We start from the raw sequence: 15,307 nt of genomic DNA on the forward strand, positions 1-15,307 counted from the left end.
AAGAAGAGCAAGGGAGTTCTCCCAGATGTCCTGGCCAATATTTATATCTCATCAACATCACAAAAACAGATTATCCGGTCATTATCACATTGCTGTTTGTGGGACCTTGCTGTGTGCAAACTGTCTGCTACATTTCATACATTACAACAGTGCTTTGAGACATCCTGAGATCGTGAAAGGTGCTATGTAAATGCAAGTCTTTCTTTCTATCTTATAAACTAAAACTTGACCTAATGTATAAAGTATCTAGGATAGCAGAACTCTGGAATCCTAGAACCCTTTACCATTGATTTATGCACTGGAAATAGTGGGGGTTATCACCATACACACATTCTGTCCAACTGATGGTAAACACCATGCTGTCAGAACACTTGACCCAGGCAGAATACTACAAAATCAAGTCGTCTCAAAACACTTCAGTGAATTAAGTACTTTTGAAGTGTAGTCACTGTTGTAATGTATGTTTTTCTCATGCCATGTTTCAAAGAACAACCTAGGCGGCCAGCCTGATTATACCCTTTTCTCATCCTCTGAAGCACTTTGGGGTCTTTTTCAATATTGATGGCACTATATAATTGCAACTTCTAGTCGCACTGATTCAAAAATGAATAAAAGAAAAACCTTAACAATTAATCAAAGCTGTCAATTTAAACTAATTTGAAAGTGACCTATACCGAGGTACCAGCTGACAAACATTGATCCATACCTTACGGTTGTTTATATCCAATTATAGCACAAAGTTATACACAAACTGCCAACCACAACACCGAGCCTGCATCTGACAGACAGCACCACCATGGAGGCACAATACACAGATATCAGATGATGTCATCCTTACCAAAACTATACTACTTCAACAGCCATGGGTCAAAGATTGCTGGATTTTCAACCTAGGCAATATGGTGTATTCCACCAACACAAAGGCAATAACAAACTAATGTGATTATAACACTGGCGACTGAACATTATACATTTTATTAGGGACTCAGTTTTATGACCTGAAACAAGATGGGATAGATCAATCATAATCCCTCTCTTCCTCCCTCAATCAGATTTGGTACAAAAGTTTGGTTCAATCATGCTATTGCTGGTGTGTCTGGCAAAAATTCTGCCTCTCACCTACCACTTAGTTTTAAGCACCCTGAGCCAACTTAATTTCTGTATTAACTTTTGTAAATCCACCATCAACAGTGCTAGACACATTAAAAAGCAGCATTAACTCCAGCAGATACTTTTCCTCGTTTCTCAGCAAAACTGCCTCTTCACTTCAGGCAGTAATCGTTTCAACTCTCTTCCATCCTGAAGGGCCGCTTCCTGGTCTCCTGAAGAAAAATTACTTTAGGCTAAATTTTCTCCGGCTGTAACCTAGATTTTGGTTAAACAGTATTTCTCCATCATTCCACTACATTCTATCATGATGGCAGACATGAAGTTTTATTCCTGCCAGATGGGTGCTCAAAACTCAGTCCTATCCTATGCAGTCTTTTCAATCTCTTAACCCAGTCCACCTTTCTTATTCTTCAAAAACTATGAGTTCATCCCATCAAATATTCCCAACTACCCACTGCCTTTACATTAGTATGTTGTAAATCTACAGAAGCCAACAAATTATCCATCCTCTTGAAAGATCTGGCCTATTCCACACACAAAGTCTCTTGCAAGTCTAACCAAAGGTAGTCGACGACTCTTGATGGCTCCAACAATTTGCAAGTGTGTGCGTGTGCGTGCCCGCCCCAAAACTAGGTAATAAATATAACATAGCCACTAATAAATCCAATAAGGAATTCAGGAGAAACTTCTTTACTCAGTAGAGAGAATGTGGAATGCTACCACATGGAATGGTTGAGGCCAATAGCATAAATGCATTTAAGGGGAAGCTGGATAAGTACATGAGGGAGAAAATGGAACATGTTGATAGGGTGAGACTAAGTAAATATATAGAGTGGGAGGAGGCTCGAGTGGAGCATAAACACTTGTTTCTGTGCTGTGAATTCTAACCCTAAAATAAACAGAAAATACTGGAAACACTCAGCATCTTTTTCATCTATTTGTTGTACGTCCCCTCATCTCTCCCATAGCTTAACTACAAATTATGCCTTCAATCTCTTACAGCCTTTCTTGTGTTTCTGTATTTTGTACTACAATGGTCAATGTTCCTGTGAACTTACCCTTATTGTTCTTTCAAAAGCTCCAAGCATACATTCTTCCTCCCACTGCTGAAATCAAGACTCATTGTACCATCTCCTACTCTAACTTGTTCTTTCTCCAGACAAAGCTGTGGGACTCCTTGCCTCCCTCAATCTTTTCTTCCTTCTAATATTCAGACTTTTGAAACTTAAGGTGAATCAGGAATTAGTGATTCAGTGGTAACTATCTTCTTTCTCACTCTTTTTAACCATGGTGTGGTGTCTAGAACTATTGGTTTCTGAAATTATTTTTTTAAAATTTAAAACCTTAAATTTCCATCCAGGCGAATTATACTAGTAAAACCTAGCCCCTTAAAACAGAATGTTGTAGAATACCTTTTAAGATGGTGAAATACATGCTTTTCTACTGTAATTTCAGTAGATAGAAAATCTGCCTTGTGGTTGGACCTCCCAATGAAACCTATGAGTTTCTAATTCTCGGAAGCAAAGGTGCCTGGAGTTGAAAAGATGCCAAACCACTGCTACACCACAGAGTGGTCTCTGACATCAAGAAACCCCAAGGTAGGAATTCTGCTTAAATAGCAACCTGATTATTAGGATCCAAAAAGCTCTACTGAAGCAGGGATGGCAAGAGCTCAGCATCGCACTTTTACTCCCAGAAATTTAACTTGTGCCAAAACACTGATTTTAACTCTTCACCAGTTGTTCTCTTAAAAGTTCACATTTTTCAAGAGATGTTTTGGGGATAATACAAAAAGACAAGGTGGTAACAGTTCGTGGGAGTGCATTGCTAAAGAAATTTGTGAACAAGATTATGGCAATTATAAGTACTCCTGTTAACCTCAATGAAGTTTGCTGAAAGGTAGTATTTAGAATGTGTATTTGGTGGCAGGCAGGGTGAACAGCTGACTGATTCACTAGACAGAGCTCGAGACCTAGAGAAGCACACCGGCAGCAAATTAAAAGCTTGCCCTCTTAATTTCAGCACTCGCTTTTAAATTTTTTTTTAAAAATGGAGTTGATCACAGGATTAAGCAGAAGCTTATACACTTAACTCAGCCATAGCACCCATGCTGACAGTTGCCAAGTACTGGTCAAAGTAATCAATAGAGCAAGACAAAAACAAAAATAGATAATTCGCTATATAGGTCTTGCAGGGCAGTTAATCTGGTCAGTAGTGAAACATTGCAAAATCCCATCACAGCTGATAATCAGACAATGGAACAAGTGATTAAAACCTATAAAATGTGTTCTCACATTGTGGTATTGCCAACCTACAGGTCGTTTTTAAAAACAGCCAAATTATTGCTCTACATCTAAGCATGTACTAAAGACAAAACATCTTTATGGACCAATTGTATCAGAAAGACAAGTTGCATTAAAATAAAAATCAGAAGTGCTAGCCTTCACAGAAACATACCAGCATGTTGCAAGGATAAAGAGTAAAGTCTCCAAAAAAAGCCAAGACAGAAAACTTTAAAAAGGGATTATGTACCAACCTCTTCATACACTTCCCTCACTGCTGCACTACCTGGTTCCTCATCGGGCTCCATTCCTCCCCCTGGCACAATCCATTGGTCTGGATGACGGCTGCTACTGACTAAAAGCACCTGGAAGGGAATAGAAAACACAATTTGACCACTTATCCTCAGTTACAAACTACAGCACTCTTACTACACTTAACTGAACTGCATACAAAGAACTGCTGTGTTTTGATGAATCCTGGATAGGTGAAAAGCATACAAATAAATTGAATGCTGCGATTAAATACACATTTTGTGCCCAGTTTCAGCAAGATACCATTTTCCAAGCAACACTCTGTGCTGGGACAGAATGTTCACAACCGATACTAGATTTGCAAGGCAGTTGTGCTCAGTTATCCAGCACTCAAAACTTCTGGAAACCCAAGACTTAGAACGGGACTAAAGTTCCTTCTGCTCTTATCCACTAATGTGATTTACTGCACAAAATTCTGATTATTTCAGTTCAAATCCAGCCCACACTGACAGCATAAGGCTGGAAGGGTCACTGGTACAGATTGTTTAAAGTTACAATTAGTTCACAGCATGCCACAGGGGGGGAAAAAAAAGTCTATACATTCTTTACCAAATTCCAGGTCCAGAGAAGGCACAAGGGTAGCAGGCATGAAAAACACAAGCAGTTCACTGGTACATATAGAGCTCTTGAAGTTGGGAGGCACAACATTGCAACAGAGGGAGCCTTTGTATACCTAAGAGTGCTTAATGCCATTACAAGATACAAATACACAAACATTTTCAGTTCCAGCATTGAGATTATGTGCACTTTTAAGCACTGTTTTACAAACTTGAAAACATTTTCTGCTCCAGGGTTCATATCAGACAGTGCCGAGAAGCCTTTTAACTATCAGCGTTAATACTATATGAGTCCATCAGTGGCGATGTAGACCATCCAGAGTCAACAGCCCTGTATGGAACAATTTTAGCAAGGAAGGGAAAAGTTACACAAGTAAAACAGGAGGTCCAGCTAGAGATTTGATTTACTGCCGCATTGTAAATCTTCTCAAACCTATTTGTGTAATAGACACCGACAAACTGTGGCCATTTGTACCCTGACTTCAGCTGGCAGACATGAGAACAGTAATGGAGAAATGATTCGAGTAGGTTTACAAAGTAAAACTGCGTTTAGGTTGTAGTGATAACCCAACCCCCACCACTTATTCCATAGCAACATAACGCACTTATACAACCCTCCGATCTCTGCACTCCTCCAATTCTGGCCTCTTGCGCATCCCCGATTTTCATCGCCCCACCATTGGCAGATGTGACTTCAGCTGCCCGGGCCCTAAGCTCTGGAATTCCCTCCCTAAACCTCTCCGCCTCTCTCTCCTCTAAGACACTCCTTAAAACCTACATCTTTGACCAAGTTGCCCCAATATTTATGTGGCTTGGTGTCAAATTTTGTTCAATAACACTCGTGAAGCATGTTGGTACATTTTACTATGTGAAAGGCGCTATATCAATGCAAGTTGTTGGTGTTGAAATATCCCAAAGTGCTTCACAAAGGGTGAAATTGGACATAATGCAGTTGGGGGAAAGTTAGGAAAGGAGGCTGAATACACAGCTCAAGAGGTTGGTTTTGAGAAGGTGTTTGAAGATGGGTAGAGATCTAGCATGGCAGAGGTGTTCAGGAAGAGAATTCCTGAATGCAGGGGTGAGATATTGCAGCTGAAGCTTGTGCCATCAATTGAGCAGAGATGGTACAGAAGAATGGACATTGCAAGCTGGGGCATAAGACGACAGGAATGCCATAGGAGGGATTTATAAGCAGGGAACAAGGATTTTGAAATGAATATGCTGTGAAGGTCAGCGAAGACAGGCATGATATGGAAAGCAGGACTTAACAGTCCTGGATGAAGGAGCTTGTATTCTGTTGAGCTCAGGAAAGAATGTTTAAGAGGCTGATGTTGGAGGCAATGTAGGGTTTTTTTTTATTTTGCAAATTAGCAAGTTTGAAGTGAGAATTTGCGATGCTGACTGCTTGTAAGGGTTGGTCTTTGTACTGCTAATGATGGATTTAGGATTTATCCGCCAATGCAGAGGAGGAGGCCTGCTGAATTCTCAAAACAGGCAAAACTAGCACAAGGCACCGTGGGATAGCAGTAGCCCCTGACTGTAGCAGGAAAGCAATGAGTCTGAGGCAGCCAACTCCAGGTTATAGCAGGAGACCAAGTTGTATAACCAGGGAACTAGAGGCAACTTTGGGCCTGTAACTGCTTCTCTGATCAGATGACTAGAACTGTATTTGAGGAACCTAAACTTGTAAAGAATTAAACAGATTGCATGGTATTTTTGTGGGCTATACAACTTACATATCCTGGAATTTTGTCTATTTTTTTTTTGGGGGGGGGGGGAAGGAGAGAGAGAGAGAAAGAGAAAAATGAGGGGAAACTTAGAGCAAAACTGAACATTTTAATGAAAGTCAGCATGAAATTCCAATGAGTTATTGTAATGTATTTGCTGAAGTGTGCTAATGAATTAGTTAAAAGCACACAGCAAGTTGCCTATGAATGTAGTTACAAATACAAGAGCAATTTGAACCCACAATTGAGGTGAAGTTCAAGGCAAAGCAGATGGTGGTAAGTGATCAATAGAATAACTGGGCTCTGCAAACAGACTGCCCTTTTCTCATTCACATTTTATCTTGTTCCATCAATCTGGATTATGCATGATCACAGGATGTGGAGAAGTTGTCACGTGTAACATGTGACAGTCATTAGGGCCTAGTGTGATTTGCAGTCAGATTCTGCTGCTGCCGCCATCACCATTCTAACTCTACTTTATCATGTTGTCAATCCTGTACAGGAGATTTTATCCTTAGCTTGAGTTTTCTCTCTGTACAGTGTTTCTTAGCTGAAGAATAGATTCTTAAGAAAAATCACTAATTGGCTTCTGCAACTGTGAAATATACACGGAAAAGGCCAGTCAATACATTACTGAAACGTGCACCTGGAAGAAAAAAGTTATCAAACGCAATTACGTGCTAGAAATAATTAACATGCACCATGGGACTACTAATCAACAATCTAACTAGACTAGCCCTGACTAACAGCACATCTAAACACCACAGGTGGCCACTGGTTTGCCTTTGTGCAAGTCGCTGGTCCATTGTTAAGTATCTAAGTCTCAGACAGACAACATTGGTTGGATAGAAGAATCTGATACTTTGAGGTACCAGTTATGGTTTTAACCCAGCTGCAAGAGATGTAGATGCAGCTCCATAGGTATGACTACCTACGTAATTCCAAGACTAACCAGGAGATCAAGCGGCTACTCCCCCTCAGAGAAACATTTGTGGGTACCTGTGGACCACTGGTCACATCCTGCCAATCAGAATACCAGAGCTTTGAAATGAAGCTACTGATGTGCTTCCAAGTCATTTATGGCAATTTTTTAAAAAAATCAGTACTGTTCCCAACACAAGCCCTGCAGGACCTCACTTCTTATACAACTCCACCCAAAATAGTTGCCATTTACAAAGGCCCTCTATTTACCATTGCAAAGTCATGATTCCATCCATCTCAGCATTCTGCTGCCAATGCTAAATTTCTCAATTAGTTTCCATAATTGGGATCTGGTCAAAGGCTTGGAATATAGGGACAGGGTCCGAGTGATGCTCAATTCAATTGTAATACTGGGAAAACACTATAGCAACCCCCCCCACCACCCCCAACCCAATGTTTGAATCTCATTGGCTTTTGATTGTCCCATTTCTGAGACATTCCTAAAGTGAGATGTAAAGCTAAGTGCTAGAAGTGGGATTTTATCATCTCAAAAAGATAGGATACACATTTGCCATAAGTCATCTTGCTGTAGGAATGGTCAGAACAATTTCTCCAACTACTCTTACTGGAAGTATATCTGAAAATAAAAAAGGGATACAAAGAAGCACAAGGCAGGTTGGAGGAATTGAGCAGGGGCTGGCAGCATGCGACTTGGGTTTAATTATGAACACTTCATAAATTTGACACTTTACAATTGGCTGACAAACCATAAGAGGAAAATCCATCCATAACATTCATGAACAAGAGTCAGTTTTCCACTACATATTCGCCAAACTCCAAACTTCCATCATCAATAAGCTTTACAAGAACCAAGCAATGTTTAACTCCACTAACAAAAATAGAATACAACCTATAGCAAGGCAGTATTAATTGCACCAGCTGTGCTACAGTAGTGTATGCGTCAGAAGATGCACTAAAATAGTATTGCTGTTTATAGGCAGCAGCCAGCTCGTCAATCCACACGTGCCCAAGGAATGTCGTGCATTGCACAGAAACACTATTTACATAAGCACATCTTGATTCTAAATAATGAATCAGATTTATGCCTATATACAGGATTTGAAACTTGACTGGAATACATCTTGTAATACTTTTTAAAAAAGTCATGAGATTCCAATCAATCTTACTTACCTTTCCCCAGTCCTTGAACGTGCTGTCACCTCCCAAGTCGATGCTCATCCTTGAACCAGATTTCTGCCCCTGCCACAGCACTGAAATGGCCATAACCAAAGTTACAGATGACATCCTCAGATTGCAACCATGGCACATGATCCCTGTTTGTTCTCCTCAGCCTTTGTAACCTTTGACACTGTCAACACCATCCTCATCCAATATCTCACCTCTGGTGTCCAGCACGATGAGATTACCCTCACTTGGTTCCACTCTTGCCTATCCAAAATCATAGCCAGAGCATTTCCAGCAATGGCTTTTCTGCTTACACCATTACCTCCCAAGTCCCTCAAAGATTATCTTTGGTCCCCTCCTCTTCTACATGAGCCCCTTGACACCATCCGAAGACATGGAATCAGTTTCCATGCAGCTCTCTGCCACCTCTCGACCCCCTCCACCACCCGTGTCGTTAGATGGCCTGACCGACATCCGGCCTTGGAGGAGCCACAATTTCCTCCAGTTAAACACTGGAAAGACCGAAGCCTTCATCTTTGGCCCCCACCACAAACACCATAACTCGCCACCAGTTAATCCTCTCTCTCCAGCCACTGCCTCAGGCTGAACCAAACGGAGAAACCTCACCGTCCTTTTCGACCCCAAGTTCAGTTTCCATCCCTATTTCTGCTGCATCACAAAGGCTGCCCACTTCCAACTCCATATCACCCGTCTCCGTACTCACCTCAGCCTACCTGCCGCTGAAACCCTCATAAATGTCCCAGTCCCCTCCAAACTTGACTATACCAATGCTCTCTTGGCCCGGCTCCCGTCCTCTACCTTCCATAAACTTCAGCTTATCCAAAATTCTGCTGCCCATATCCTAACCCAGACCAAGTCCCACTTACCCATCACCAGTGTCCTTGCTGACCCACAGTGGTGGACCAGTCCCCTAATGCCTCAAATTTAAAATTTTCATCTTGTGTTTAAATCCCTTTATGGCCTTGCCCCTTCCCATCTCTATCCTTCTCCAGCCCTACAACCCCTCTCCCCAGTAACTCCATTCCTGAGTCTGGCCTCTTGCCCATCCCTCCTCCCCACCACTGGCAGCTGTGTGTTCACCCACCTAAGCCCCATGCTCTTCAACTCCCTCCCTAAACCCCTCTCCATCTCCTCCTTAAAACACTTCTGACCAAGCCCCTTAATATCTTGTTTGGCTCACCAACCCTTACACTTCTGTGAAGTGTCTTGGGACATCTTTATGTTAGAACAGCTATATAAATGCAAATTGTTATTGTAGATTCAAAATAGAATTAGATGACAACGAGAATTCATGTATCAGAGGGATACGCTTCTCATTTCTGACTGGTTAGTGATCGGCAACAGGTTTCCTAAACTTCTACAATTTCAAACAGGAAAGTTTCACAGACTTTATTAAAAGACTATTCCACAACTCTGCCTTGTTGTGGAATTGGATCCCTATCATCCAAAAAGGAGGCAGGGAGCCTACTTCCTGGCCTTTCCAAGCAGCCTCACAACCACCCAACTAGGAGGTATTCAAAAGCAGCCAATGACTACTAATTCTTAGTTTCTTCATGTGGGAAGTACCATTTGATCCAATTCCATATCAAGAGTATAAACAGTGTGAAGCCATGCATGGAACCAACACACCCATCACTTTCTGGCTCAACATACTAGAACACCTGCACACAGTGCCACTACTTTTAATCATCAGCTTGAAGCAAGAGTCAAATGTGCAGGAAGGTCTCACACCATATTGTGAAATTCTCTGTGATGAATTAATTATCTGCTCTCACTAAGGCCAATTGCACACTAGTCTCAGCTATCAGGGCTAGGAGGGGAAAAACACCCATTATATTTAGCAGTAGCAAACGCCCAAGTTTAAAGAGCATGCTCACATTTACAACACAAATACCTACAGATCAGATTGCTCTGTACAGTTCAATTTCTGAAAACAGAAATATCTTTGTACTTGAAAGAATCACATTTCCCATATGGACAACATTGAGTTTAAGCATGCAAGTTCACATCCACTGTTTCACTTCCCAACTCCACCTGTTCAAATGACAGCAAGCAAACCAGACATTTCTCCAGGGTTTTTTTTTTGGGGGGGGGGGGGGGGGGAGAAGAGGGAAGAGAGAAGAGGAGGAGGAGGGAGGAAAGAATAGCCGCTGGGATCTTATTCAACATAGCTGGCTTTATATCTTCCAACTAGCCACATGATGGGGGAAGGGGCCATCCATCTGGATGTCCAAGCAGAAACAGGAGCAGAGGGATTTTTTTTTTTGGGGGGGGGGAAAACAGAAAATACCATAAGTAGTTGTTGGCAGCTACAACAATCACTACTGCATCAGAACTAAAAATTGACACAACCCATCATGTCAAAAAGGATACATGATCCCCAAGCAACAACAAAAGCAGAGAAACCGCCTGCTAGTTTGCCAGAAATAATGATCCTAAAGATATTGGTTTCTACTACTGACTTGTAGCTAGGCCAGTCATAAACTGACTGAATCTCAGCCCTTTGACTAAATTATCTGCCATGTGGATGTGCTGACAGGATCTCAGGCTTGGGCTTTATTGAGCTAATCACCAAGGTAACAACATCGATGAGATTTTGTATGCTGAAATGTGACTGGACGACAGACAGTACTGAGTTTAGGCCAAAAGGAGTACTTTGAATGTCTTACTTTAGGCATTGGCTAAGGACCCAAAGGTTCACTAAAGGGAGGTGTGTCCTGTCCTTTTGGGAACTGAAGGAGACAGTCACCCCTAAAGATAGTAGTTTGTCTATCACAGTTGGCAGCAGTGCTACATAACAAGGTCCCCACTGGTGGTATAACGGAATGATAGAAAGATCTCACAAAATCTCAACGGTATGCAAGTGAAATGGGGGGGGGGGGGGGTAGTCTCCCTGGAATAGATGCAGTGTTTCCCACAGGAACAATACTGAACACCAAACAAGTCTGCAGAGAAATACACCTTTCAATTGCCATCTTCGCAGCCCAAGTTTGCTAAATTCCAACTTGAAATCAAGCAAATCCCAGAGATAAATCTGTATGCTAATTCTGACATCCTTTTTAAAATGTAATTACTACTAAAGTCCTGTAAATCTGACCATGAAAAAAGGAGCCAGAGGCAGGAGAGGGGGAGAAAAGAATCACATTTATATAGCACCTCTCACGACCTCAGGACACCCCAAAGTGCTTTACAGCCTATGAAGCACTCAGTGTTGACACTGTTGCAATGTAGGAAAGTAATGAGTCTGTGCTGAACTGTAACAAATATCAAAGTGAATATATGTATTATATAAAAACACAGGAAATGCTATCAAAGTCTTGGAGTTTATTTGCTAGTGCACTCAATACTATCTTTTCAAAAGAAAGTTTTATTTTTGGGAGCTCATATGTGTACGAAAACAGATGTGCAATTTAGTCGGGCACAAGAGCTCAACCCACTTCCCTAAGATTTAGGGTGAACGACGGTAGTCATGTTTAATAGAGGCAACGCATTCCATTAATACAATAATGGTAGAAAAAGCATGCAACTAGGTATTTAAGTTACCAATATTGGAGAGCATGGCAATTGTACTTAGTTTACAGCACTACTGTTGATAGCAGCGCTAGTGTCCAGCAGGGTGGAAAATATTTCAAGAGGTGGATTTTCCAGGAGGTAAATAGCTGCCACTTCTCATTTGTTTCCTGACTGTGGATGGGCTGAATGCTCAGCTCACTACAGGTGAGCGATACTGTTCTCAAACTAAATGGTTGGAAAAGTCTGCACCAGGAAACAAAAATCAGGATGATTAAGTTCCATATGTGCAAACTTTTATTTTCTTTGCTTTGCTATGGCAACAGTTTCACCCGAGTCAGAAGGTTGTGAGTTCAAGACCCACTCCAGGACTTCAGCATATAACCTAGGCTACACTTCAGTGCTGTACTGAGGGAATGTTGTATGGTCAGAGATTGTCTCTTTTGGATGAAACAAAGACCAATTTGTCTGTGCAAGTGGACACAAGAGAGCACATGGCATTATTCTAAAGAGCAGGGCATTCTTGTGTTTTGGCCAATTTCTCTCCCTCAACCATCACCACCAGAACAGATTATCTGGACATTCAGTCGCTGTTAAATCTTTCCTGTACAAATTGACTGTTGTGTTTGTCTACATAACTTCCTGGAGGGACAAGTGGCATATAGCCACACGAAATTAAGCTTCAAAAAAGCAATTCAAAGAAATAAGGGAACTAAAGCAAACAGCTTGGAGGAGGATGTTCAACAACACTTGAGGAAAAGTGGAACATCTTTAAAGAAATAATGTTGAGCATGCAGGCCAAATACACACTTAAAATCAGCAAGTTCTGACTAAGTAAGTGTGACCCCGAGTGGATTAACAAATTCAAAGTCAAACAGGGGAAAATGACCTCTACAAATGTTACAGGGAGAAAGGCGAAAGGGTTCACTGAGATGAATATGGAATATGCAGAAATATGTTAAGAGGCTGATCAGAGGGGCCAAGAGAATACCAAGAAAAATGCAACATCCACGAGGGAATCACATTCAAGCATAAACCCACTCCCATTCAATGCCAACATACTTTTGGCAGGGGGATACTAGCTAACTTTCGGGAGAAGGCATTATGGCTGACTGCTGTACTCCCATCTCCTAATTGCAGCCACCCTACCGCTGGGCCAATGAAAGTTATTCAACTCAGCAGATCAGAGTTCTAACCTGGGGCCATTCTGGTTTGTAGGGACCACAGGGTTTACTAATCAAGCCACACAAAGCCAGGCTACAATTGCTAAAGTTTTTGAAAGAGAAACAAAAAGTTTGCATTGAAATTTCCTAAAATTGGGGTTGATCATTTCTGAAGCAGGCTTATTCACCAATCATTCCACCCAGGACAAATATTATTGCTGGCTGCAGGACTGGTCAGTGGTACTTCTGTGCCATGAACTGGAGGGGAAAAAAAGGTCTGATTTTCATTGATGAAGTTGCTGGATGGACTCCATCATATTGAATTTTGAGATTGACCTATCCTTAACTACACAGAAGATTAGAAGTGATCTTATGAAAAGTACCTCATTTTGTAAACTTAAATTAACAGATGAACAGTAATTAAATTGTGGACTAAAAATCCTTACAGGTGTGGTAACCACCACCTGGCATCATTACTAAACATTTTATACACAATATACTCAGCTCCTGTATCAACCAATGGAATCATAAAGGACCGGATTCCATTCACACATCACTGGCAATAAGTCTTCAGTCTCAGTGAAAGGGCTGTTCAAATTTTGTTTGTTAACGCTCCCTTAAATGCCATGGGACATTTTACTACATTGAAGACGCTATATAAATGCATGATGTCGCAATTGTTAGTTAATGCCTACAGCCAAAATAAAAAAAGGCTAGAATTGAGCAGCTGCCCATGACAACTACCTACACAGATTTGTCTGCCAAATTTCGTGTCACTTTTGTGATGCATATACCATATAAAGCCTCTCCCAAACGACCTGTGCACACACCAGTTACTACTGGTGATCCATGCACGAATTATTGCCCCGCCTCTTCAAAGTTGCACCAGAATCACTATACAGGTGGTACAGCCTTTGATAAAGGGCAGAACCAGTGACTCACCAGAATATAGTCTGCTACAGAAAAACACATGATCTGATTATCAAAACATCCAGATAAAGATTAATAGTTTTATTGAACCATATGCTTTTGCAGCTCTCCAGTTTTTTTCCCCTCATCTGAATGCAGTGACTCATTCTGGTTTATAGTTTCACAGGGACTGGCAGTCATCTCTCAACCTCGCCCAAGTGTCTATTCTTCAGTGAAAGTCTGAACGGTGAAAGTCAGGCTGCTAGTCAAATCAGCCAAACCTGTTCCCATCTGCTCCGAAAATTCACAACCACATTTTACAGAAGTGGGCACAGGAAAGAAAATCAGGGGCAGAATCCCAGGCAGTTTCTTCCTATCCAGGAAGCCGGGGGATGGGGGGGGGATGGTGGCAGGAAGAGGGGGCAGTGAGGTCAATTACTGTGCTTGCTCCATTATTTGGGTGGAAATCAAAACTCAGACCAAGAAATTCCAGATTCAATGCATGGCATATGAGATAAAGTACTATACATGGTGCACTTACCCACAGATACGGTGAGCCACAGCAGGCCTGAAAAAACATCCTATGAAGCCCAAAGAGGCCAGACAAAATTGAAACCATAAACTATGGCTTTTTTGGTTTTTATAAAGCAAAATTAAAGTAACCCCAAACTACCCAAGGGCTATTTGTATTTTTAAAATTTAATCTTTTTAATTAGGTACTCTATCCTTAATTCCACTGGTTTAATCACCCTGCACTCATTAATTGAAGTGATGTGTAATGGTAAGCTGACAAACAGGTGCAGGGTGCAGATTGGCAGGAACCTCATACCTGCAGACTTCACTTCATCCATGTGCAAAATGAAGTGGTGGTTAGAAGCATTCCACCTGTATCTTGTAGAATTAGGTATCAATCCGTTCATTTCAGCATTTCAGAGCCAATAAAAAAGCAATTTCACTGGCTAATTCTGTGGCTTTGCCACTTGTGATAACTGTTTGGTCAATGTGCTCTTACACCCTGTTCACTCCGGTATGGAAATATTAGAATTGGGTATTAAACTGCAAAAACAAAAAAATTGAACAAGTGGTATGGAACTTTTAAGCCACAAGTGAATTCAATTAGAGTAATGTTCCTGATGCTTCAATAACTGCATTTGCTGAAACAGGAACACTTCTGCCTCACTCAAAACTAAATGTGTGCACAAGGTCCAAGGCTTGATCCAATAAGCTTCAAAGTTATTGAACAGAGCTTTAAATATCTAATTTCGTTTAAAAACCTTAGTGACCAAATATTAAATGGTCACAATCTAAATGACTAGATTCTGCCAATTTATTTAGACACCTGCATTGTAAAACCCTTTTTATTTATATTTGTCAGCTTGGCTCAGTGGCAGCCCTTTGGCCTAATTCAGACAGTTGGGGGTTTAAGCCCTACCTCAGGATTTGAGCAAGTGATCTAGACTGGCACTTCAGTGCAGAACCGAGGGGGTGCTGCATTGCCAGACATGCTGTCTTTTGGATGAGAAGTTAAACTGAGACCTTCTCTGTCCCCTCATATGGATGCAAGCGATACCATGGCACTCTGAAGAGATGTGGCCATCTCCCGGTGTCCT

At 41.4% G+C, this 15,307-nt stretch overlaps 1 protein-coding gene across 1 annotated transcript in view; it reads right to left on the reverse strand.

The window, feature by feature from the left end:
- Window positions 1–15,307, reverse strand: part of LOC137341529 (diphosphoinositol polyphosphate phosphohydrolase 2-like) — a 55,690-nt gene that overhangs the window by 14,972 nt on the left and 25,411 nt on the right. The window contains exon 2 of the mRNA XM_068004665.1: window positions 3,647–3,757. Within this exon, the coding sequence (XP_067860766.1) occupies window positions 3,647–3,757 (111 nt within the window). The remainder of the gene's footprint in view (window positions 1–3,646; window positions 3,758–15,307) is intronic.

Source organism: Heptranchias perlo, chromosome 24, assembly GCF_035084215.1.
Source record: "Heptranchias perlo isolate sHepPer1 chromosome 24, sHepPer1.hap1, whole genome shotgun sequence".
NCBI lineage: Eukaryota > Metazoa > Chordata > Chondrichthyes > Hexanchiformes > Hexanchidae > Heptranchias > Heptranchias perlo.